Source organism: Xenopus tropicalis, chromosome 2 (assembly GCF_000004195.4).
Source record: "Xenopus tropicalis strain Nigerian chromosome 2, UCB_Xtro_10.0, whole genome shotgun sequence".
Classification (NCBI taxonomy): domain Eukaryota; kingdom Metazoa; phylum Chordata; class Amphibia; order Anura; family Pipidae; genus Xenopus; species Xenopus tropicalis.
The window spans coordinates 144,516,508-144,543,790 of record NC_030678.2 but is presented as its reverse complement, the minus strand read 5'-3'; the positions used below and the strand labels follow the sequence as shown (position 1 = coordinate 144,543,790).

Sequence of the window (27,283 nt, the reverse complement as noted above, 5' to 3'; positions counted from 1 at the left end):
ATTGTAACTTTTTTTTGATTATTGCTTACTTCATTTAAATTGTAATGCCAAGTGAGAATTTTACTGTACTAACCCATTGGCTCAGGATGGGTAACCCAATGAACCCCTGGCCCTGTATATAATAGGGATCTAAGTATTAGAACTGGAATGACTGGTAACTGGTTTCATAAACATATAATTACTATCCACTAGCCCTGGGAGGGAATATGATTGTGACCTAGGGTGGAAGGAGGCTCCTCGACTGGTTCTCTTTGTAATCACTTCTATGTCATAAAAAATGTTTTCTTTAATTCCTAAAAATGTGCTCCTCCTTTTACAAGTTTCCTTTAAAAAGCCGCACCCATGCACTGAGCATTATCACTGGGAAAAGCAGGCTGCTCCTGTCCTAATGCACCATGAGGAACCTTCAGCTACTCCTTGTCCTGTCCATTGGCTTTGCTGCGCTTGCATTTGATTCCTGCCCAAGTGACCGTAAGTCGTGCTCCTCTCCTGTAACAGTGACGTTTCTTTATAATTCTGGGAATCAGGTTCAGTGTGCTGTTACATGATAGGCTTGTATATATGTGTATGCTTAGTGTATGTATATATGTAAATATGGGGGCCCTAATTATTTATTGCTCAAGCCTTCAGACTCAACCAATTATTATTGAAACCTCCAATGTATTTCCTAACTCACACTGGGTTTCAGGCCTAGTGATCTCGTCATCTATGTATGTATGTATAACTTTATTTATAAAGCGCCACAAGGGGACGCAGCACTGTACAATCTTACAGAATACAGAATTACACACAGGGAGGACAAGTGATATAATAAAAAAATACTATATATATATATATATATAGAGAGAGAGAAAAAGAGTGACTGCACCCACAGGAATGTTCATGCTGGAGACATCAGTTGAAATAAATAAAGTGAAGTGTTTATTCAGTCCAACGTTTCAGTTCACACTGGAACTTTCATCAGAGACACGTTCCAGTGTGAACTGAAACGTTGGACTGAATAAACACTTCACTTTATTTTTATATATATGGCACCCAGGTAGTATCTCATTATTTATGGTGTGCTGCTTCATCACTGCTTGTACCTATATATATATATATATAAGTGCCATGTGGTATGAAACACAGTAGGAAGGAGGTCCCTGCCCCATAGAGCTTACAATCTAAGTCATCTTTGCTTTTTTCCCTGGGTGGGCTTTTGCAAGAAATAAAATGTTCAGCACCTAAAAGCCATACTGTTGAACTGCCAAGCATATGCCTACTGAGGGATTAAAGGAGTTGTAGCCAATTCATATCTGATCCTAAGTTTGGATATCTCTGCAGAGGATTCTCTAACTGCCTAAATGGACAAATGTATTGTTTAATCTTTGTCTGAAATGAGCTCTTTGGCTACAATTAAGTTTGTACGGATTCTCTTGGTTATCTTATATATCCAGACAGGCTGTGTGAGCCACATTTGCAGTTCACACAATTTTAAAATTGTGATTCCCAGAAATTAAAACACACATCTGTATTTACTTTACAAGTTAGCAAGACAAAGGCTCCCATTCAGCCGGTCCTAAACTTCTCAATGATTTCATATTTACATTCTGTAAGTGAATAAAATGTTTTAAATACATATCATGAATGTTACATATTGTTCACATAGGAACACTATGTACTCACAGTATAATTTCCTGAAATACAGGAAATGTAATGGATCTAAGAGACAAGGAGCAGAACACATAGATCCTTGCAGATTAGATGAGTGTGTTAACCTGATTGAACCATGGATAAAAACAGAAATAAACGTGATGATGGTGGAATACTTTCTTTTATTCACATACATTTCTGTTTGTTATTAATAAACATTATAGGCAGATCATTTATTCTGTTACCCCCTGCATATTCTCAAGCAGGACAATAAATGAGAAGATGGGGGGGGGCAGGAGGGAGCAGTGACCATTGGGGTCTTGCTAAGGTACCCTTGGCTTTTGGGCTGGTTTTGGAAGACTGACTGGTACTGAAGCCAAGGTAATCTTCCCTGTAGCTATGCATCATGTTCCATAGGATTGTTGCCCCTTTACGTGTTTTTGTGCCCACCACATGCAGTTGCCAGTCAGTACAGGTATAGGATCCGTTATCTGGAAATCGGTTATCCAGAGAGTTCCGAATTATGGAAAGGCCTTCTCCTTTTTCTCTCTATTAATAAAACAGTTCCTTGTACTTGATGCCAACTAAGATATGATTAATCCTTATTGGATTGGAAAACAATCCTATTGGGTTTATTTCATGTCTAAATGATTTTTTAGCAAACGTAAAGCATGGAGATGCAAACTACGGAAAGATCCCTTATCCGGATGACCCAAGGTCCGAGCATTCTAAATAACAGACCCTATACCTGTACAGCATGTTATCAAGTGGGGTCAATTTTGCAATCACATTGTAAATTTAGCTCCTTTTCCTATAACCCATAACAGCTAATCTAGTCTAGTCTAGCAAACAGTGGTAAGAACAGGGCTGCCTGCTGCAGAAAGACACTCAGGTTTGGGGATAGCTAGGGCCATGAGGAGGGACTCCTACGTATCTACCCCTGACCACTAACGATGAGCGAGTTTGCAGAATACGCATGGATTTGCAGAAAAAAATTCTATGTTTCTCCATTGGCAAAAAAACATTTCTCCATTGGCAAAAACTGACTTCAGTGCATTTGGAGTCAGAAAAACTTGAGAGAAAAACTCCCATTAACTTCAATGCATGTAGAGTGAGAAGAAACTCCCATTGACCTCTATGATTTTGGAATGAGAAAAACCTTGAGCCCATTGACTTTAATGAACTTTGCTTGAAGAAAAAAACACACTGAAAAAACACCATTGACTTCAATGTATTATGTGCAAAAAAATGGCCAAAGATTTTGAAGTACTTTGTGTGAAAAAAAATGTGAAAAGCCCATTCACTTCAAAGTGTTTCACAATTTTTTTGCCGTTTCACAAATTCTTCCTCAGTTTTATAAATATTACAGTGAGATGAAACAAAACAAATACGCTTCACTACTGAGTACCCCTTGGGAAGGGGAGGTGGATCTTTGAGCTATGTTTTGGGGCGCAGAAACTTGTGGAAACTAAAGGTGGCCATACACCTTGCAATTACATTGGTCCCCTCCACTGACGTTCAGAGCTGAATCTTCAGATATGGGGGTGGAAAGAATAGGGATTGTACCTCCACCTGAAGATTCCCTAAACGCCCGATCGGCGAGACAACTGATATCTGAAGCTTTTGCGATATTGGGTGTCTCATCGATCTGCCATAAACGCACCAAATATCTGACATATGTATGTTTCGTACAATAATATTGGTGTGTGTATGGCCACCTTGCCGTCTGACTCACATAAATATGCCATTACTAACGTTTTTCAGATTAAAAACAGATTGCCAGAGACTTTAATGGCTTGCTTTGCATAAACTAATGTTTGACTTGGCTGCATATGGTGTTTATTACAGTGCATCCCCAAATTGCACATGATACAGTAAATTGCCCCATGACTAAACAGACATCATTATAAGAGCTTATGCTATTTCCTTTTCTTCTGAAGGTTGTGAGGACTCGTGCAAGAATCGCTGTGGAGACAAGCCGAGCAAAACCTTCAGCTGTCAGTGCAATGAGAAGTGTGAGCAGTATGACGACTGTTGCCAGGACTACCACTTGTGCCTATGTAAGCACAGCGTGCCAACCACATTGATCACTGATAAGGCACAGGCCTTCACATGCATCATGTATGTCTTGCGGATAAAACAGGAAAAATTATGTTCTTCTGAGGTTCTTTGAGCTAGAGTACTCCCCACAATAAGTTGGTCAATTCATTCCCTCTAGGGGTCTCTGTAAAGCAGTGATCCCCAACCAGTGGCCCCTTTATCGTTGCTCCCAGTGGCCTCAAAGTAGTTTGGAGACAAGTTTTAGAAGCATAAAGACACAGTTTTACTCCAGGCAGAGCCTGCTCTAAAGGGTTGCCCTAGTCAGCTCTAAACTCAACTTGGGGTGTGGACAGCTAAAATATATACTGCAAGGCTGAACAGATTAGACCCTGTCATTGAAATAACATTTACTGTATTTTATTATATGTCTTCATAGAAATCCAGCAAAATACTGTAAAAACCCTGGTTAAATCTGATGCTTTTACATATTATTCAATAATTTTGGTATAAATATGGCTTACAATACACAGAAGACGTATGTATGTCCTATTTTCCCTTGAATGGCTGCCCCCAAAACTACACAGCAGCTTATTAACTTCCAAACTACAGTATTTTCAAACCCTGTGCCTTAATGTTGATTTGCCAGATGTTGCTGGACTGCAGCTCCTAGCACACTTAACATTTTTATATGTTGAACAATGCTGAACGTTATAGTCCAGAACATCTGGTGACCCAAGGTTTAAAAACAGGGTTCTAAAGCAACTATACAGGTTAGAATTAGCAATGATTAGCTGCTGTATATATCAAAATGTACAGAAAACCATATATTTTTTTCATTGTTTCTGATTTTTAAAAAACGTAAGGGCTGGTCAGCTTAACCCAAAGATATAAATGTTGCTGTATGAGTTATACATGCCCAACATTTAATTAAACTTAACCCAAGAACATACATGTTGCTCAGATATATATACATTATTATTATTATAAATAATAATAATATGCAGTAACTAATTATTACTTGTTACATTAAATGCAAGGTCTTAGCCCAAGGACATATATATTGCTCAGTCAATATAATAACCCATTATGCATGTCCTTTAATAAAAGCAAGGGCTGGTCAACTTAACCCAATGGCATACATATTCCCCATTCAAACAAGCAGCAACTACTTGGCATTCATTTGTGACTTGATTATTGGTTGTTGGTATTAGTGGCCACTAGTGGCCCACACACTTACAGCACTGTACATGCTAAATAACTTGTCTTATTTGGAGAAAAATTTAGTTTTTCTAATCTACTAACCAGGACAGGCAGCACTAAGTTGGAAGCACTAAAGACATTTTGGTGGTTTATTAGTGCCTGCTATGTACCGTACCATAGGCAACATTAGTGGGTTTATCAGAGATAAGAGGAAGAAGCTGCCAGTGGACCAGAGTTTGGATTACTGTTGATTTCCCTGTCCTGTGGCTATGTACCACCCCCCCAGTAATTGAAATGCCCACCCCACTGGTCCATGGGAAAATTTTCTTAATTAAGAAAAGGTTGGGGACAGCTGCCATAGGGCATTATGGACTCCACCCTCACTGCAAGCCTGGAATTGTCAGATATTTCTTTTTATTATGGGTTATAGCAATATTGCATCATAACTGCTTTATGTTGCTGAAGATAATGGTCTTTCATTTTTGTTTCATAGACAAAGACCCTTCCTTAGACGAATCCACTCATCAGAGCAAATCAGGTAATATTGTGCCTTTTGGTATTTAGAAGTTCTCTTTTCATATTTGGAGTTGGGGGGTACGTATTGAGCAATATCAGGCAATGAAAGGGCAGTGGGACTGACAAAACTGAATTGGTGCACAGAGGGAAGAACAAATACCCAGACACCCTGGCCATTTAACTCACAATAGGGTTGTCAATGTAGCTCAGAAATGATACATTTACCACAAGTTTATAAATGGGAGAATTAGGATCCTATATATACAGTATATTGTGAGTGGGTCCCTAAGCTCAGTAAGTGACAGTAGCAAAGAGCATGTGCAGGGAATCAGCAGGAAAGAAGATGGGGGCTACTGGGGCATCTTTGGGGGCACAGAACTTCCCTGCTAAAGGCCTGGGGTTGCCTTGGGCTGGTACAGAAGCCCAAAACATAATGTACAATATTTCAAACCTACTTCTTTAGTTAAACTTTAGTTCTCCTTTAAACTCTTGATAAAGAATCTTGTTCCTTCATCTAAATATAGGCAGCAGAGCCACATAAAATGACTATACATGTCTGACCTACGTATGCCTGTGTGGCTCGGTGCCTTTTTTTATTTACAGGGTTAAAGTACCAATTGCAAAATATCAGCAGAATCTGCAGGGTTTGTATTTCCACACTGCAGGAACCTTTGTCTTTACGCCTATTAACTTTTTCAAAGTATAAAGTACAGTGTTGCATTGTAAATGGACATTGATTTTTGGTAATAATTTTACAAATATTTTATGTCTTCTGTTTGTAAATGTGACCACATAGACATTACATTTGCCTATATCCCTTTCTTACTTTCGGCCAAGAAGCTACAACCTTGAATAATTCTTCCAATGCTTGATCTATTCATCTTCCTTGCCCCAAGGTGGATCTTGCAAAGGAAGATGCACAGAGAAATACAACAAGAAGAACTCTTGCCACTGCAACAAGAAGTGCGATAAATTTGGCAACTGCTGCAGTGACTATGGGACAGCATGTGGGGGGAAAGCCAGTAGTGACAAATCTGCCAGCGCTAATAGTGTCGGTGATGGCAGCAGCAGCAAAAGTCGCAGCGGTGGTAAGTCTGAATACTCTCAGAAATGGCTGACTCGGGCAGTCACTTACAGAGGACACTATTAGGATTTATAGCAGTGGTAAGTCTGAATACTCTCAGAAATGGCTGACTCAGGCAGTCACTCACAGAGAACACTATTAGGATTTATAGCCATGACTTTCTTTGCTATTTACACTATTTACACTTTACTACTTTTACAATAGGAGGATATTATAAGTTATGGGGGACTTCCATGACCATATAAAGGTACAAAGCTGCTTTTATAAAGTTCATGGAACTCCAAGGTGACTTTTAAGTCATGAAGGAGTTCCATGACTATATAAAGGCTGACCTCTAATATCCTCTTATTTTACAACAGGGGATGCATTATTTGTAATAATATACAAGTTTGAGTAAATCCTGTGACAATAAGCACGGATTATAACTGATGACATCACTAAGCACTATTTATAAGGATATCACTTACAGGATATTTGTGGCTCTTGTGTATTATATATTACTACTTACTTATACAACATATGTAACTGGGAAACATTTGCACATTTTAATATACAGTACTGTAATATATTGCACAAGTAAAAACCACCTGTAGTTATACATGGGATCTATTCTATAATATGATGTAACTGTCATGCTAGTTGCCCTTGTACAGTATATTCAGCTAACGGAAGAAACATCACACCTATTGGCCAGTTTGATATTTATTGTAGTAGAATGCGTGCTTGCCTTAGCTAGGCTTATCAGGACAAACTTATTAGCATTATTGCTAAATTTGATTTATTAACTAGTAGTACTAAAAGAAATGTAATAGATGATCAGGTGCAGTGGTATAACTATAAAGGTAAAAAATGCCACATAGGGGTCTGGGAGAACTGGGGGCCCAATGGGGGGGTTGCAGTTGACCCAGGACAGATGTATAATCCCAGTTGACCTGTGATTTCATTGGGGGGAGGGCTGGGGGCCTGAAAGCTTTTTGCTGTAGGAGGGCCTGGGCCCCATTGATTGGGTGCTAAGGGTTACTGCGCTGTAGTGCAACATATACAAGCTTAGTGATGCACCCAAACTATCATCCACACTGAATCTACTGCAAAATATGTAGAGAAATGCTAAAAGGAACCCTAATTGTCATATTCAAATGTATGATAAGCATCATCTGTGAGTAAAAAATTGTTGTTTTCAGATTATCAGAAATTTAAAATTCCATGTTTTCAGTTGTGTATATAGTATATAATTATTATTATTATTAACATTTATTTATAAAGCGCCAACATATTCCGCAGCGCTGTACAATAAGTGGGTTACATACATTGGACATACAGAGTAACATATAAAGCAATCAATAACCGATACAGGAGGTGAGGAGGGCCCTGCCCAAAAGAGCTTACAATCTACAATTGTTACCACACATTTTGTTCCTCAAGAGGCAGCTAAAATTCTAGGGGCCAAGGGCAAATGCCCTCCCTGTCCCACCCTACACCAAGACCAGCTTGAGTCAGACATTCCTGAATGCAACTGGACTCGGTATCCTGACCTTACATGTAAATATATTGCTTGTAGCGGTACCTCTGGGGCACACTTTCCCTCGCAGGAAATAATCTCTGAACCTTACCTTTTTACCCTGTTGCTGACACTTTCATAAGCCAGGCCTACTATTGATTAGGAATTATGGCTAATGCAAGCATCAAGACATCAAAAGGATAAAATAAAAATGTAAATGGGAAAAACATTTATCTTTAAGGCTGACATAAAATGTGTATGTTTTTGAAAGCAATAAATTAGACCAAAGAACATGTGTTTGGACAGATTCAGGCCCCAACTATGAGGGGGGACAATGCACCTTAATGTAGTCCCTGCATTGTAACCTTGTCACCCTGGGCAAGACACCCTGCCTACATTATGCATCTATGATGGCTCCACTGAGTGCCGATTACCCTGTTAAGTGAACTGAGGAAAGTTCTGATACTTGCATACCCATTTTTGCCCTCAAGATGTGAGTTCTTGTATATTTCCCATTTGCAGAGACAGACATCAGTAATGATGAGATCAAAGCAGTATCAGAGAAGCTGTACAAACAGGATGTTAACAAAGCAGGAGAATCAGACATTATACTGAACAAACAAGAGATGGCACATAATACAAGAGAGCAAGAGGATCTCTGTGAAGAACCGTAAGTTTTCCTGCATTATAGTCAGGGTCGTACTGGGCCTGTGGGACATTGGGAAAAAAACCCAGTCCTTGTGGGCCCTGCGACCCAGTCCTGCTATTTGTCCTCCCTCCAGCCCGATAGTCATAGGCGGATGGTGATTTTTTTGTTTGGGGAGGCTAACAATGTTGCGTATCTCTATGCAATGACAGTTACCCCACTCACACAGACAAGCATTTTATACATGCGTTTCCTGCGCTGGATCTTGCGTGTGTTTCAGCGCAGGGGAACACAAAAAGAAACGCAGGCCTGTATTTCCTATATGACTGTAGTCACTGTGGCACAGACAAGCGTGGAATGAAGGTGGAATGCAACTTGCTGTGTTAGGAGCTTCCCTGTGCCACACAGAGTACAGCCTAATAGGATATATAGGCCTGCATTTCTTCCTGTGCTGAAACACATGAAAGATCCAGCACAGGGAAACACAGGGAAAAACACTTGTCTGTAAGAGCCATGAACATGAACAATTTTTTTAAAATATTGTCACACACATATACGTTGACAACTTTAAAATACTGAAGTAAAGATGCAGTTTGGAGCAGTTAGGGTAACAGAAAAAAAACATTTATTTTTTGGTGGCATTGGTCGTTTACTTGACATTTTGGTTGGACCCAGCCCTTCATTCCAGTGCAACACTCAATATCATTTATCACACGGTGATAGTTACCCTCTCCTAACTCCAATTTCAGGAAAGCAGAATCAAACCATTCTGATTTCATCAACTTTTATTGCTTTTGTTAGACTGAAGTCTTTGTCTTTTCTGCTGATGTGGATTTCAGTAATGAACTCCAATAAACACGGTGTAATATCAAGTTAAGGCCTCGCTGCTGCATTTATAAATAAAACACAAAGACAACAAAACATTTGCTTAATCTCCTTATAATGCAAGTTAATATAACAGCTTCGAACTGAGGCAAGAACAGCAGCAACACAGCGAGCAGGGCTAAATAGAGAAACTGTTACTCTAAGGGGCGTGTATTAAGGCAAAATTATTTACCTTTCTATTATGTCTATTATTTGATTAGAAGGTATGAATAGCCCAAAACATTTTTCAGAAATTACCTTTTTTTTAAACGGCCACTGCAGCAAATCAAGAGAGTGATATGAATTCCCATTTCCTTTTACATCTGGCAGAAATCAGCAGGGTTTGTAGCACAAAAAAGCTTTCTGTTTTCCCACTAGCTGAGCCATTGGTAAATTCCTGTGCTTATTAACCCTTTCTATAAGTGAGCCCTTGATGCATCCTAAGCTAGAAAACAATGCTGACCGTTTCCCTTCTACCACTGACATTTTCCAGCTTTCAAATGGGGGTCACTGACCCCAACATTTACAAAACAAATGATTTGTAAGGCTACAGTTTTATTTTTACTGATACATTTTATTACTCACCTTTCTATGCAGGCACTATCCTATTTATATTTCAGACTCTCATTCAAATCAATTCCTGTTGCTATGGCAATTTGGACCCTAGCAACCAGATAGCGGCTAAAATCCTGAACTGGAGAGCTGCTGAATAAAAAGCTAAATATCTAAAAATGAAAACCAATTGCAGATTGTTTAAGAATATTACTTTCTACATCATGCCACAAGTTTATTTAAAACCCCTTTAATCAGTACATTTCTAGCTCCTTACATGCTTCCTCCAACCACAGGCGGTGTAGCTGATATGTTTCATTAGCTAAATATTAATTTTATACATGTGACATTATGGGGTCTTTAGGGCTATAACTTGCTACAAAAGCTAAATATAAAAGCAGGTTATGCTAGCAATTCTAGCCTTGCACTAAATTGCCTCTTCTAGCTCTTTTATAGTGATTCCCAGACTTAAGTCCAGCCCCTTGGGGGGGGGGGGGGGTCCCAAGGCAGCCAAGTCTCAGGGCAAACCCATCCTAAAGGCAAATTAAATAAGATAAGAAGATGAACACCTATTGAAAGTACTAGATATCCTGAGAATTATAGTAGAGCAGTTGATTCTGTAATGGTATTATATGTATGGTATATGATGTGCCAAGGGGCCTTAACCAAAGGTAAGCTAGCAAAATACAGGTATGGGATCCATTACCCGTAAGTCCATTATCCAGAAAGTTCTAAATTATGGAAAGACCATCTTCAATAGACTCCATTTTAGGCAAATAATTCTAATTTTTAAAAATGATTTCCTTTTCCTCTGTAATAATAAAACAGTACCTTGTACTTGATCCCAACTAAGATAAAAGCAATCCTTATTCAATTCAACTCAATCCTATTGGGTTTACTTGTTTAAATGGTTTTTAGTATTTAATGTATGGATATCCAAATTACAAAAAGATCACTTATCTGGAAAATGGCAGGTCCTGAGCATTCTAGATAACAGATCTCATAACTGTATACATTTGTCATTTTACAGTCTGATTATTGATGTGCCATGACCCTGAAGGTCCTGCTGAAGTTGCACAAGTCATTATTCCTTCAGGGTCTCTGTGTATTTAACAAAATAACCATCTTGTCCCACAGCTTGTACAAATACGTAAATGAACAACTTTTCAAGCGTCCAACCTATGCTGCCTTTATTGCTCTGCTGGACAATTATGATAGGAAGACAGGAATAGATGAGTCCTACAGCGCTGCTGAAATAAAGGAGCAAGAGCGGTTCCTGCAAGAAATCATGAAAACCCAAATTATGAAAGAACTTTTCAGTTTCTTCCATTCAAAGGGTAAGAACTGTCCTTTCCTTGATGATATGGGATGGTGCTGTATGGGTCCAAACTTTACAGTGGCATCATTTGATCTCCCTGTGCCTGTCATCAAGGATTTTGCCCTGACCAAAACCAATGAGATGTTTGCTTTTACACAGTAAACCAGTAAATCCTACCCACTGATTGGATGATTTGGGTAACGAACATTGGGCAAACTTTGTGACATATACATTAACCAGTTAATGTTCCTTAAGTCAAACAAGTTCTATCATAAATGTATAATTGTCATAAAAGTGAATGTGGGATAATCCACCTTTTTTTTCACACTAAATATGGCAGCAGAGATCACCATTAAGAAATTCTTTGTAATGTTCTGGGTATAAGGTGGACAAAATACTGGCAGTGCTCAATTTAGCAGTGATGAAAAGGATATTATAGTGTCAGTATGTATGTCAGTGTATGCTTTCATCCCCAGGGCTGTACCAAACAGAGAAGGAGTTTGTGAAGGACTTGCAGAAAATGTGGTTTGGGCTTTACTCACGATCTACAGGGGAGGCAGATTCAAGCGGATTTGAGCATGTGTTTGTAGGTACGGCATTCCGTGATCTCTTGGGTGACACAACTGGTTTCTATTTGGGATCACTGTGAAACCTCCATTATTTTTCATTTTTAGGGGAAGTAAAGAAAGGAATAGTGTCTGGGTTTCACAACTGGATCCGGTTCTACATGCTGGAAAAGAAGGGTCTATTGGATTATTATAGTCACAATTTTGATGGGCCGGTGAGTTCTCTGTGTTGGTTTCTTTGTCTTGTTTCAGCCTAATATTTGCGTTCACTTTTCTGTTCTTATCCTATAAGAGATCACATGAGTTTAACAAAGAGGTATTATTTAATCCATAGTGAAATCTCTCTGTATTTTATCTATACAATACATTTGCACTTCTATTGACTCCTGCTATCCCAGTTCCATTGATTCTCTCCTACCATCTCACCATGGGCGTCCGCAGAAAATTTTCCAAGGGGGGGCAAGTAAGCTAGCATCATCCTGCAACAGATAAATATATATATATATATATATATATAATATATATATATATATATTTTTTTTTTTTTGCAGGATGATACTAGGGGAGGCTAAATATGGCCCATACACAGACTGACCTACAGCTAATGTGACACTTAGTGGATTCGCTGCTGACGTAAAAAGTTAACCTCCCAACTACCTCTTGCCGTTCCCACTGACTCCCAGGGATACTGTACAAAAGTGCGGGTGGGGGTGCTTTTTTTTTTACCCTAAAATGTTTAGTATTAGTAGTAAAAGTATTCATACGCGCACTTCTGTTAGGGGATCTGCAAACATTTGTGTTTGTGATCAGTTAGCTTAAAGGGGTAGTTCGCATTCGAATTCACTTTTATTTTTAATGGTTTTTCAGTTATTTAGCTTTTTGTTCAGCAGCTCTCCATTTGGTATTTCAGCAGCTATCTGGTTGCTAGGGTCTTATTTACCCTAGCAACCAGGTAGTGATTTAAACAAGAGATGGGAATATGAATAGTTAAGGGGCCTACTTGGAAAAATAAGTAATACAAAATTATAATAATAATAAAATTGTAGCCTCACAGAGCAATATTTTTTGGCCCCCATTTGAAATCTGTATAGAGGCAGAAGAGAAAGGCAAATTATTCAAAAAAATTAATTAGGAAGACCAATTGCAAAGTTGCTAGGAATAGGCCATTTTATAACATACTAAAGGTTAACTTAAAAGTGAACCACCCCTTTAGATGTGTTTATGTTAGTTTTATAGCAAGAAAGGCAGTGGGTACTGACTCCCCATTATATACAGTGAGATGCAGTCCGTATTTACAAACCCAGCACATTATATGCATGAGGAGCAGTGGGTACTGATGGCAGATATTCAGGCCCTGGCACTATAACACTGGCACTGATACACAACATTGGCCCCACTGTAACTTACTATAAATGAACAAAACAATGACAAAAAAAAAATAAAAATAGTAAGTGCAAAAAACAACAACAAATATATAAACACACAATGAGCTTTTTCAGAGGGAAAGAGTTAACTTACCCTCCATGTGTTAGGGTAGGGGATAGATTATAAATTATTATAGATGTCAGGCAAAAAACAATTTAATGTCAGCTAGTGATTCTTTAGAACTGTATAGTACCTGTGAGATGAAAACTGCAGCAAAAGTTGAGAGTTGGTTCTTTGGTAAAGTTACAGGGGCAGATTCTTCTTTTCAGTCTTTATTTCTGTTTCCAGTTTGCAAAATCTCCCGATCCCTGTGTGCATCTCTGCTCTGATTGGTCAATTTTACTGTCTGTCAAGGAAGCTGTGCTCTGATTGGAGAATCCACAAGAAGAAAGATCCAATCGGAGCACAGCAAAAACGGGCTTGAGGGCACAGTGCAGAAACGGAGTAAGGTTTTTGTTTTTTTTGCTACTTTTCCAGGGGGGGGCAAGTGCCCCCTCTTGCCCCCTTCTGTGGACGCCCATGCATCTCACTGTACATACACACTTCTATTGACTCCTACCATCTCACTGTACATACACACTTCTATTGACTCCCCCCATCTCACTGTACATACACACTTCTATTGACTCCCCCCATCTCACTGTACATACACACTTCTATTGACTCCCCCCATCTCACTGTACATACACACTTCTATTGACTCCCCCCATCTCACTGTACATACACACTTCTATTGACTCCCCCCATCTCACTGTACATACACACTTCTATTGACTCCCCCCATCTCACTGTACATACACACTTCTATTGACTCCCCCCATCTCACTGTACATACACACTTCTATTGACTCCTACCATCTCACTGTACATACACACTTCTATTGACTCCCACCATCTCACTGTACATACACACTTCTATTGACTCCCCCCATCTCACTGTACATACACACTTCTATTGACTCCTACCATCTCACTGTACATACACACTTCTATTGACTCCTACCATCTCACTGTACATACACACTTCTATTGACTTCCTACCATCTCACTGTACATACACACTTCTATTGACTCCCCCCATCTCACTGTACATACACGCTTCTATTGACTTCCTACCATCTCACTGTACATACACACTTCTATTGACTCCCCCCATCTCACTGTACATACACGCTTCTATTGACTTCCTACCATCTCACTGTACATACACGCTTCTATTGACTTCCTACCATCTCACTGTACATACACACTTCTATTGACTTCCTACCATCTCACTGTACATACACACTTCTATTGACTCCCCCCATCTCACTGTACATACACGCTTCTATTGACTTCCTACCATCTCACTGTACATACACGCTTCTATTGACTTCCTACCATCTCACTGTACATACACGCTTCTATTGACTTCCTACCATCTCACTGTACATACACACTTCTATTGACTTCCTACCATCTCACTGTACATACACACTTCTACTGACTCCTACCATCTCACTGTACATACACACTTCTATTGACTCCTACCATCTCACTGTACATACACACTTCTATTGACTCCTACCATCTCACTGTACATACACACTTCTTCTGACTCCTACCATCTCACTGTACATACACACTTCTTCTGACTCCTACCATCTCACTGTACATACACACTTCTACTGACTGCTACCATCTCACTGTACATACACACTTCTATTGACTTCCTACCATCTCACTGTACATACACACTTCTTCTGACTCCTACCATCTCACTGTACATACACACTTCTTCTGACTCCTACCATCTCACTGTACATACACACTTCTATTGACTTCCTACCATCTCACTGTACATACACACTTCTATTGACTCCTACCATCTCACTGTACATACACACTTCTTCTGACTCCTACCATCTCACTGTACATACACACTTCTATTGACTTCCTACCATCTCACTGTACATACACACTTCTTCTGACTCCTACCATCTCACTGTACATACACACTTCTTCTGACTCCTACCATCTCACTGTACATACACACTTCTATTGACTTCCTACCATCTCACTGTACATACACACTTCTATTGACTTCCTACCATCTCACTGTACATACACACTTCTATTGACTCCTACCATCTCACTGTACATACACACTTCTTCTGACTCCTACCATCTCACTGTACATACACACTTCTATTGACTTCCTACCATCTCACTGTACATACACACTTCTATTGACTCCCACCATCTCACTGTACATACACACTTCTACTGACTGCTACCATCTCACTGTACATACACACTTCTATTGACTTCCTACCATCTCACTGTACATACACACTTCTATTGACTCCTACCATCTCACTGTACATACACACTTCTTCTGACTCCTACCATCTCACTGTACATACACACTTCTATTGACTCCTACCATCTCACTGTACATACACACTTCTATTGACTCCCCCCATCTCACTGTACATACACACTTCTTCTGACTCATACCATCTCACTGTACATACACGCTTCTATTGACTTCCTACCATCTCACTGTACATACACACTTCTATTGACTTCCTACCATCTCACTGTACATACACACTTCTACTGACTCCTACCATCTCACTGTACATACACACTTCTATTGACTCCTACCATCTCACTGTACATACACACTTCTATTGACTCCTACCATCTCACTGTACATACACACTTCTTCTGACTCCTACCATCTCACTGTACATACACACTTCTTCTGACTCCTACCATCTCACTGTACATACACACTTCTACTGACTGCTACCATCTCACTGTACATACACACTTCTATTGACTCCTACCATCTCACTGTACATACACACTTCTATTGACTTCCTACCATCTCACTGTACATTCACACTTCTATTGACTCCTACCATCTCACTGTACATACACACTTCTTCTGACTCCTACCATCTCACTGTACATACACACTTCTATTGACTTCCTACCATCTCACTGTACATACACACTTCTATTGACTCCCACCATCTCACTGTACATACACACTTCTACTGACTGCTACCATCTCACTGTACATACACACTTCTATTGACTTCCTACCATCTCACTGTACATACACACTTCTATTGACTCCTACCATCTCACTGTACATACACACTTCTTCTGACTCCTACCATCTCACTGTACATACACACTTCTTCTGACTCCTACCATCTCACTGTACATACACACTTCTATTGACTCCCCCCATCTCACTGTACATACACACTTCTTCTGACTCCTACCATCTCACTGTACATACACACTTCTTCTGACTCCTACCATCTCACTGTACATACACACTTCTATTGACTCCTACCATCTCACTGTACATACACACTTCTATTGACTCCTACCATCTCACTGTACATACACACTTCTATTGACTCCTACCATCTCACTGTACATACACACTTCTATTGACTCCTACCATCTCACTGTACATACACACTTCTATTGACTCCTACCATCTCACTGTACATACACACTTCTATTGACTCCTACCATCTCACTGTACATACACACTTCTATTGACTCCCCCCATCTCACTGTACATACACACTTCTATTGACTCCTACCATCTCACTGTACATACACACTTCTATTGACTCCTACCATCTCACTGTACATACACACTTCTACTGACTGCTACCATCTCACTGTACATACACACTTCTATTGACTCCCCCCATCTCACTGTACATACACACATCTATTGACTCCTACCATCTCACTGTACATACACACATCTATTGACTCCTACCATCTCACTGTACATACACACTTCTTCTGACTCCTACCATCTCACTGTACATACACACTTCTATTGACTCCCCCCATCTCACTGTACATACACACTTCTTCTGACTCCTACCATCTCACTGTACATACACACTTCTTCTGACTCCTACCATCTCACTGTACATACACACTTCTATTGACTCCCCCCATCTCACTGTACATACACACTTCTTCTGACTCCCCCCATCTCACTGTACATACACACTTCTATTGACTCCCCCCATCTCACTGTACATACACGCTTCTATTGACTCCTACCATCTCACTGTACATACACACTTCTTCTGACTCCTACCATCTCACTGTACATACACACTTCTATTGACTCCCCCATCTCACTGTACATACACACTTCTTCTGACTCCTACCATCTCACTGTACATACACACTTCTTCTGACTCCTACCATCTCACTGTACATACACACTTCTATTGACTTCCTACCATCTCACTGTACATACACACTTCTATTGACTCCTACCATCTCACTGTACATACACACTTCTTCTGACTCCTACCATCTCACTGTACATACACACTTCTATTGACTTCCTACCATCTCACTGTACATACACACTTCTATTGACTCCTACCATCTCACTGTACATACACACTTCTACTGACTGCTACCATCTCACTGTACATACACACTTCTATTGACTTCCTACCATCTCACTGTACATACACACTTCTATTGACTCCTACCATCTCACTGTACATACACACTTCTTCTGACTCCTACCATCTCACTGTGCATACACACTTCTTCTGACTCCTACCATCTCACTGTACATACACACTTCTATTGACTCCCCCCATCTCACTGTACATACACACTTCTATTGACTTCCTACCATCTCACTGTACATACACACTTCTATTGACTCCCCCCATCTCACTGTACATACACACTTCTATTGACTTCCTACCATCTCACTGTACATACACACTTCTACTGACTGCTACCATCTCACTGTACATACACACTTCTATTGACTTCCTACCATCTCACTGTACATACACACTTCTACTGACTGCTACCATCTCACTGTACATACACACTTCTATTGACTCCCCCCATCTCACTGTACATACACACGTCTATTGACTCCTACCATCTCACTGTACATACACACTTCTATTGACTCCTACCATCTCACTGTACATACACACTTCTATTGACTCCCCCCATCTCACTGTACATACACACTTCTATTGACTCCTACCATCTCACTGTACATACACACTTCTATTGACTCCCCCCATCTCACTGTACATACACACTTCTATTGACTTCCTACCATCTCACTGTACATACACACTTCTATTGACTCCCCCCATCTCACTGTACATACACACTTCTATTGACTTCCTACCATCTCACTGTACATACACACTTCTATTGACTCCCCCCATCTCACTGTACATACACACTTCTATTGACTTCCTACCATCTCACTGTACATACACACTTCTACTGACTGCTACCATCTCACTGTACATACACACTTCTATTGACTTCCTACCATCTCACTGTACATACACACTTCTACTGACTGCTACCATCTCACTGTACATACACACTTCTATTGACTCCCCCATCTCACTGTACATACACACGTCTATTGACTCCTACCATCTCACTGTACATACACACTTCTATTGACTCCTACCATCTCACTGTACATACACACTTCTATTGACTCCCCCCATCTCACTGTACATACACACTTCTATTGACTCCTACCATCTCACTGTACATACACACTTCTATTGACTCCTACCATCTCACTGTACATACACACTTCTATTGACTCCTACCATCTCACTGTACATACACACTTCTTCTGACTCCTACCATCTCACTGTACATACACACTTCTATTGACTCCTACCATCTCACTGTACATACACACTTCTACTGACTGCTACCATCTCACTGTACATACACACTTCTTCTGACTCCTACCATCTCACTGTACATACACACTTCTACTGACTGCTACCATCTCACTGTACATACACACTTCTTCTGACTCCTACCATCTCACTGTACATACACACTTCTTCTGACTCCTACCATCTCACTGTACATACACACTTCTTCTGACTCCTACCATCTCACTGTACATACACACTTCTATTGACTCCTACCATCTCACTGTACATACACACTTCTATTGACTCCTACCATCTCACTGTACATACACACTTCTATTGACTCCTACCATCTCACTGTACATACACACTTCTTCTGACTCCTACCATCTCACTGTACATACACACTTCTATTGACTCCCCCCATCTCACTGTACATACACACTTCTATTGACTCCCCCCATCTCACTGTACATACACACTTCTTCTGACTCCTACCATCTCACTGTACATACACACTTCTTCTGACTCCTACCATCTCACTGTACATACACACTTCTATTGACTCCTACCATCTCACTGTACATACACACTTCTATTGACTCCTACCATCTCACTGTACATACACACTTCTATTGACTCCTACCATCTCACTGTACATACACACTTCTTCTGACTCCTACCATCTCACTGTACATACACACTTCAATTGACTTCTCACTGTGCATCTTCCCCTTCTACCTTCTTTTCACAGACTTCTTGCAAGCAACATCTGCATCTTGTACATCAATTTATTTCCCTTTGTTTTGTATGCAAGTCATTTGGAGCCAGCAAAACTATGTTAACCTTTTCTAGTAAAATGTCACTGTCACTATTCCTAACAGTTTGACAGGGCTGGTATCCCAGAGGACAGCAGCAGTGCAAACAGGACAATTAGATTTTGCCCCAAATTGCTGGGGACAATTCAATTATGACCAAGCAGAGTCCTGTGCTGTTGACACTTTAGTTGTGCTGACGGAGAAAGCAAATTAGGTTAAGTGCACAATGTTCATTGTAATGATAACGTAAGTCCGGGCAGCTGCAAGCTGTGCACACAGGCTGACCTAATACATCATTGGCTCCCCTTTCCACTCTCACTCTGATTGCATTGCCTTCTCTTTGGTTCTGACCTTCTTTCAGCTGGGGGGGGGGGGTATTTTGGGGTTTCTGTTACAGAATTTCTTTTAATAAATTTGTTACAAAAAATAATTTCTCACTGAAAAGTTACAAATTTAGGTTTTAATACCATTTTGTTTGTGTTGCAGTGGACCAGTTACCCTGATGTGCTGGGGCAGCAGTTTTACTGGGATGGTTTCTATAAAGAAGTCGGCAGTCAGTTCATTGGTTCCAGTCCTGAGTTTGATTTCAGCATATACACATTGTGCTTTATCAGTCGGCCAGGCAGGAAGTAAGTACTATGTGTAGTTCTGACTCTAAGCTGCAAATAAGCAATAGCTGTAATATACTTACAGAGTAAATTTAGCTAAAAATATAATACTTGGAGTCTATAATACTTTTCCATATAAAAATAATGTGCTACAGATAATAAAGCAATGTGCAGAAAAGGAAACACTAAGCTTGCTATCAATATGTTTGGCAGTATGCCTGATTTTGGCCTAACTGCCTGGTCATGCCTAGTGTTTATTCCCTTTTCATTATGTCCTCGGGGGGGAAGGATGGCTTTGGTATAGGCAGAGAGGCCCAAAATGTAAAATGTACGGAGGGGTGCAAACCTATAGAGTGACTGTAAAATTGTTTTAATAAAGTCAAAGTAAAATTGCACTCACAATATATCAGACAATAAATGCTTCTCAGAATTCTACCATCTCTGGTTCCGTGTAAGAGGACAGAGCCTACCTGCTTGGATGAATCTAAGGCCCACTGACACCTGGGTCACAGGGCTAGACTAGAGTTTTCTTGGGCAGGGTAAGACTGGGCTGGCCGGAGACAGGAAACAACTGCCGCTGTGAGGGCCGCCGTAGGCTGGACGCGAGTTTTGTGACTGGGGTTAGGGGCCCCTGAAGTGACAGTCCCAGTGGGCCCTGTACACCCCAGTCTGACACTGTTCTTGGGCCAACCCTGTCTGTATACATTACCCTTTTACTATGAATAAGGAGGGGATCATAATCAGCCCAGCATATACTGCCCTATGTAGGGGCGATTCTGGACATATCGCCGCCTGAGGCGGCTCCTGGATGCCGCCGCGGGTCCGGGGGCGGTGAGATCGCTAGTGCAGAGAGCGCAATTGCACTCTCGGCAATAGAAGGCTCTTAAAGTTACCAGGAGTGGCTTTTTTCCACCCCCTGGTAACTGGGGCGCTTCTGCCGGATGAGGCGAGTTTCTCAACTCACCTAATGGCAGAAGCGCCCCTGGCCCTATGAGATTATGGAAGAGCTACAATAGTCCTCAAACATTGTAATACAGGTATGGGGCCTGTTATCCAAAATGCTCGGGACCTGGGGTTTTCCTAATAATTAGGGGTCTCTCTATAAATTGAATCCCAGTATTTTGTCTTCTAAAAAATCATTACATAAACATTAAATAAACCCAATAGGATTGTTCTGCCTCCAATAAGGATTGTTATATGTTACGCTCAAGTACAAGGCACTGTCGTATTATTACATAGAAAAAGGAAATCAATTTTAAAAATGAGAATTATTTGATTAAAATGAAGTCTATGGGAGATGGCCTTTCCATAATTCGGAACTTTTTGGATAATGGGTTTCCGGATAAGGGGTCCGATACCTGTACTAGAGATTTCTGAATAAAGGGTTTCCGGAAAATGGATCTTATACACGTAATTTCGGCAACAAATAACTTTTTACTGTGTATTTCATATTAGGACTCACATAGTTACTGGAGGAAATGTAGCTTTGTTATCAGTATAGGAATGTTATAATTACTGTATGGAAAGCCATATCATGGAATTTGCAGAATAGTGTTTTGGCTACATTCAACATGTATTGGCTATATGTACAGTATGCCAAGAAAGAAAATGCTAGATAACAATTGGTTAAGAAATGATGTTCCATTTTGTAACTGTGATGTGCTTTTGCTATTATTTCCCCCTTTTTTGCAGATGTAAAATCAGCTTGGGAGGGTATGGGCTCACTATACAGACCTACGTATGGACCAAGACAACCTATGACAACGGCAAGAAGTTCATTGCAACGGCTTACGCTGAGTCTTAAGCTGATATCGGAGAACTTTAAAGAATAAGGGATCTGATTTTATTTTATTACTAGAAACCTTGAATGATCTATGTAAATGCAACAAAGACACAGACCTATAAGCAGACACAATTATTCTTCTATATGAGAGTATTAAAAAATGACTAAAACTCTCTTATGCCCATTAATTTCCATGATGCCATGCATGTTTGAGCTGCGCCATGGCCCAGGGGCAGAGGACTCACTCACTGCTGCCTGCCCTACATCAGGCTGCAATCCCAGGGTTTCTCTAGTAAAGTGAAAGGGATGAAAGGAATGGTGTAGGGGAGGGAATCAGGAAAAATATTAGATCAAAAACCTCACATTATTCTAAATGGCACATACATAACACTGAATTGCTCCAGTGACACTTTCCCTCTAACACTTTCCATACCCCATTCACTTCCCCTATGTGCCATTCCCTACAGAACACTGATTCCCTCACAGACATTACTGTTACCCAATATGCACAGCATCACAGAACATTGGCACAAATAAGAAGAATAAATGACCATTAAACTACCCTGGTAATTGTTATTTTGTAGTCCCTTTTAGATGTGTTAATTCCTGCTTGAAAAAAAGTGCAAAGTCGATAGAGCTCATCTGACTTTAAAGAAGTTAAAGGAGAACTAAATTATAAAAATGAATATGTCGAGAAATGCCATATTTTATATACTGAACCAAAGGTTCATGTAAGTGACAGCAGCACAGAGCATGTGCAGGGAATCAGTAGAAAAGAAGATGGGGGGCTACTGGGGCATCTTTGGGGGCACAGATCTTCCCTGCTAAAGGCCTGGGGTTGTATTGGGCTGGTACAGAAGCGCAAATCATATTGTACAATGTTTCTAGCCTACTACTTTAGTTAAGCATTAGTTCTCCTTTAAAATGAAATGTACAAGCAGGTCATTGTACCGCTGACTCTCAGTTTTCTATAGGCAATTTAATGCAAATTGTCCTGCCATATTTCAATTATAAAAGCCTTCCCTAAAGTGTCTGCGTATCTACTGTTTGCCTTATTTCCTCTCTCTCTCTCTCTAATCTTTACTCTTTGCTTAGTCTCCAGTGTTGGGCTGGCGTTCCAGTACAATGGGACTCTGGGAGATATTCTGGTGGTAGGGTTGGAGGCATTGGTGGCAGGCAGGGGAGCGAGGGGTGGTCAGTGGTGGAGGCAGGGGGTGGAGGGGCAGTCAGTGGTCATAGGGCCCTGGAGGTCGGGTCCTCAGGGACTCACCCATGTTCTGTTCATTCCTATGGGATTTTTAGAAGTGTATTTATCAAATGGTAAGTTGTAACCTTCACCGATTATTAAATACTCTTCTAAATATCCCATTGGAATGAATAGAACTTTTTTTTATGGATTAAGCTCTAAACTTACATTTTAATAAATCTGCCCCTAAATGTCTCTCTTCCTTTCCCTTGCTTGACTCTTTATCCCCCCCCCCCTCCCCCAGCTGATCCTTGTTTGTCTGGGAGATCCTGTGGGCATAACATAAAGTATCTTCCCTACTATTCCTGTTTAAACCAATTATCAAACTACTGTCCTGTGGTATAAGAGAGCAAATGCCCACTTTTTTTTTGATGGTTGGATCCACATTACTATATTTAGAAAATGTATAACCCACACATTACTGACCAAAGAAGCATAGAATGCAGGGGAAGTTACTAGGCTCTTGATAAATGAATTTGTATAAGGTTAATATAAGTTTAATAGTAATAATAACAATAATAATAATAATAATAACAGTTGTTTTTTGTCTGAAGATTTCTCATTTATAGTTTACCAACATTTTAGCAGAAAATCATGTCTGTTGTTACCTTGGCACATTTGTATGTAGGCAAAGGGCAAGTGGGCAAATTGATAGTAGAGCACCACGGGGCTTTATTTTCCAGCTGAATAAGAGAGAACACAATATTAGTGCTACCGGAGGTATTAAGCTTTATTGTGAAAAGCCCAACTGAGGCAGTGGCATCTCCATGAAGTCTATGAAATACCTTTATAAAAGTTGGAAGGGAAAAAGCAAAGGCAAAAACAAAGCTTCATATGTGCCTTAGAATTAATAGGTAAGTTATGGGGGTACATTTTTTATATAACATAACAAAAAAGTGTTGTAAAGGTGATAACTTTATTGGCTAACTGATCACAGCAAGTTATTAGCTTCTTTTTCATAGCTGATTACCTTAATTGGTCCAGTTACAGTTACAAATATTTCCACTAGGGGTCACCCCACATACAGCTTTCACGCACAGTTATAAGTAAGTACCTGAACCACACTAAAAACAGAAATCCTATTGAATATTGGTGTCATAATTGCATTTGCATTCAATGCCAAAAGCACAATAGGAACTGTGCTGACCTCAGAAAAGTGTATTTGCCCTAGGGCTGGTGTTTGTAACCTACTCATAATTACAGACCTGAGTGTAATAATGCAAAGTCCGGTGTTATAATAAAAAATCAAATACAAAATGTTAGAGAAGAAACAATTGATATCTGATGTGATACAGTGTCCTACATCTAAATGAGATGTTCTTGGAGAGCTTCATGCCACACTGTCTGTGGCTTATGTAATAGGGACATTTTTTTTTGTTGCCACCCAATAACCTCCCATAAAGCAATATATTATTGGTGGTTCATATTATTGCACAGCCCCTACTGTGTCCAAATATGTTTGTGGTTGTTAAATGTACAGCCAAGAAATACAAATTTGTTGTTGTTTTTTTTCTTTCTTTTGCAGACAGCCCAATGTATTGTTTCTTTCTCCAGGCTGAAAGATCATAATGCCCTTTCTATATCCTGTTGAATGGGTCCAGTCTTGGAAGCAGTTGTGTTCTTGTGTTGGAATTAGAAATTGTGCTGAAATGCTTGTACTCAGACATGCAGATACACAGACAATAGAGGATAACCAGCTCCACCTTGTGGATTACTGGAAAAATTAGCCATTTTAGCACTATTTCTTCTCTATTTATTATTATCAAAATCATTTATACAATTCCAACATGTTTACTTAGATAAAATATCTTTTATATTTAAGTATTTAAGCTCAACCTTTTAATTAAAATGCTTAGGTATGCCTTTCTTAAATGTAAATCATATCAGCATTATATTGGGCTCCAGTCCTTAAGAAGGATATTAATGAGCTGGAGAGAGTGCAGAGACTGCAACTAAACTGGTAAAGGGGATGGAAGATTTAAACTATGAGGTTAGACTGTCGAGGTTGGGGTTGTTTTCTCTGGAAAAGAGGTGCTTGCGAGGGGACATGATTACTCTGTACAAGTACATTAGAGGGGATTATAGGCAGATGGGGGTGTTCTTTTTTCCCATAAAAACAATCAACGCACCAGAGGTCACCCCTTTAGATTAGAGGAACAGAACTTCCATTTGAATCAGCGTAGGGGTTTTTTCACGGTGAGGGCAGTGAGGTTGGGGAATGCCGTTCCTAGTGATGTGGTAATGGCAGACTCTGTTAATGCCTTTAAGAGGGGCTTGGATGATTTTCGAACAAGTATAATATCCAAGGCTACTGTGATACTAAAATCTACAGTTAGTATTGATGTTGGTGTACATGGTTTAAGTATGTGAGTGAAAGTTTAGTATTGGTGCTGGGTTTACTTGGAAGGGTTGAACTTGATGGGCTCTGGCTTTTTTCAACCCTATGTAACTATGTATGTAACCACGTAATTGTGAAAAAAAAAACCCACACATATATAAACAGGAATAATTCGATTATATTACATTAAATGAATAATTTGATACAAATTTGATTTGTGCAGGAACTGGCAGAGAGGGGCAGCTCTATATAGAGTGGATGAGACATGTATGAGTCTGGCAATGGCTGGTGGCTAATACAAAACTTTCAGAGCTTGTCTTCCAGAGGCCTCCTCATCAGTGATAGCAGTGACTTGTCTAGTTCAGGCTCCTTTCCCACATAAGAGAGCTCAGAATAAATCGCTGTCTGCAAGATAATAACAGAACCCACATAGATAGTGCTGTCCAGAGCACCAATACCTTCTCCTTCTCTCTCCTACAGGGTTATGTTTTATGGAGCTCTGACACTTTGCTTTGATCCTAAAGCATCTTACACTTATATTATATTCAATGAATTACAAATAACATGGGGAAAAACACAAAAACAAAGCTGTTGTTACTCGTGCCCAATGTTGCCCGCTACATCTCAGTTTACAAAACTTGACATAAACTTTTGGTCCATAAGGCTAATATCACACAATTTGTTCTGATCTGATACAATTCAGTGCTCACAAAGGATAGACACTGGCCTGAAAATGCCTGGGTGTCTTTCCACTAGACCTGCCAAAGATTTTTTAAATGCAAGGACAAACCTAATAGTACATAATGATAGTACATACATTATGTGATTTACAAGGTGATTCATTATATTCAGAAGTTCAAGGATGAAGAAGAAAGAACATGCCTTGACCATGGCTGCATCTTATTCTAGCTGGAATCCTGTTCTGGCTACCAGAAAATGTGCCTAGTGCCATTGTAATTACGCCCTGCCTCTAGTGATGAGCGAATCTGTCCCGTTTTGCTTTGTGGGAAAATTCGCAAAATATCATAAAAATTTGCGTAACGGCGAAAAATCCACCCTTGTCTTTTTTTGTCGTCCATGTCTCCTTTTTGTTGCCTAGGCCGTTTTTTAGTCGGCTGTGTCTCTTTTTGATGTGAACACGTCAATTTTGCTGCGACCACAACTTTTTTTGAAGAATATCAAATTTTCCTGCAGCGAATTTTCAATGAAGAATTCACCAATGGCAAAATGCGGAAATTCGCTGCAAATCCATGCCTGGTGAAAAAATTCACTCATCACTACCTTCCTCCAGCAATATGGGCCAGTAGTGCTCTTCATATATTCTGGAAAGGGAAATGCCTTTAGCTCTTGTTCTGGTTGCTGGGATAGGCACCTTACTTCCTGTTCTGGTTGCTGAGATAGGCACCTTACTTCCTGTTCTGGTTGCTGGGATAGG

General features: G+C 40.0%; 2 protein-coding genes across 3 annotated transcripts in view; one reads left to right on the top strand and one right to left on the bottom strand.

The window, feature by feature from the left end:
* tespa1 (thymocyte expressed, positive selection associated 1) overlaps window positions 1-10,127 on the bottom strand; it is a 30,032-nt gene extending 19,905 nt beyond the window's left edge. The window contains exon 1 of one of the 2 annotated variants that reach the window (XM_031897190.1): window positions 9,739-10,127. In XM_031897190.1, the coding sequence (XP_031753050.1) occupies window positions 9,739-9,791 (53 nt within the window). In that variant the 5' untranslated portion in view covers window positions 9,792-10,127. The remainder of the gene's footprint in view (window positions 1-9,738) is intronic. The other variant, XM_031897189.1, reaches the window with a different exon arrangement.
* On the top strand, window positions 344-22,840 carry endou (endonuclease, poly(U) specific). Its single transcript, XM_002935652.5, has 10 exons — window positions 344-471; window positions 3,573-3,692; window positions 5,366-5,410; window positions 6,285-6,476; window positions 8,493-8,640; window positions 11,170-11,369; window positions 11,827-11,940; window positions 12,025-12,131; window positions 20,360-20,502; window positions 22,174-22,840. The coding sequence occupies exons 1-10, from the start codon at window positions 396-398 to the stop codon at window positions 22,283-22,285; spliced, it is 1,257 nt and encodes a 418-aa protein (XP_002935698.3). The 5' UTR covers window positions 344-395; the 3' UTR covers window positions 22,286-22,840.
* The last annotated feature ends 4,443 nt before the right edge of the window (window positions 22,841-27,283 follow it).

What these genes read in the sequence shown, in the direction of transcription:
- endou (XM_002935652.5), top strand. Translation starts at nt 396, where the DNA reads ATGAGGAACCTTCAGCTACTCCTTGTCCTGTCCATTGGCTTTGCTGCG. An exon ending in GGACTACCACTTGTGCCTAT is followed by an intron (nt 3,693 to 5,365) that starts GTAAGCACAGCG and finishes TTTGTTTCATAG; the next exon opens with ACAAAGACCCTTCCTTAGAC. An exon ending in CAGTTTCTTCCATTCAAAGG is followed by an intron (nt 11,370 to 11,826) that starts GTAAGAACTGTC and finishes TTTCATCCCCAG; the next exon opens with GGCTGTACCAAACAGAGAAG.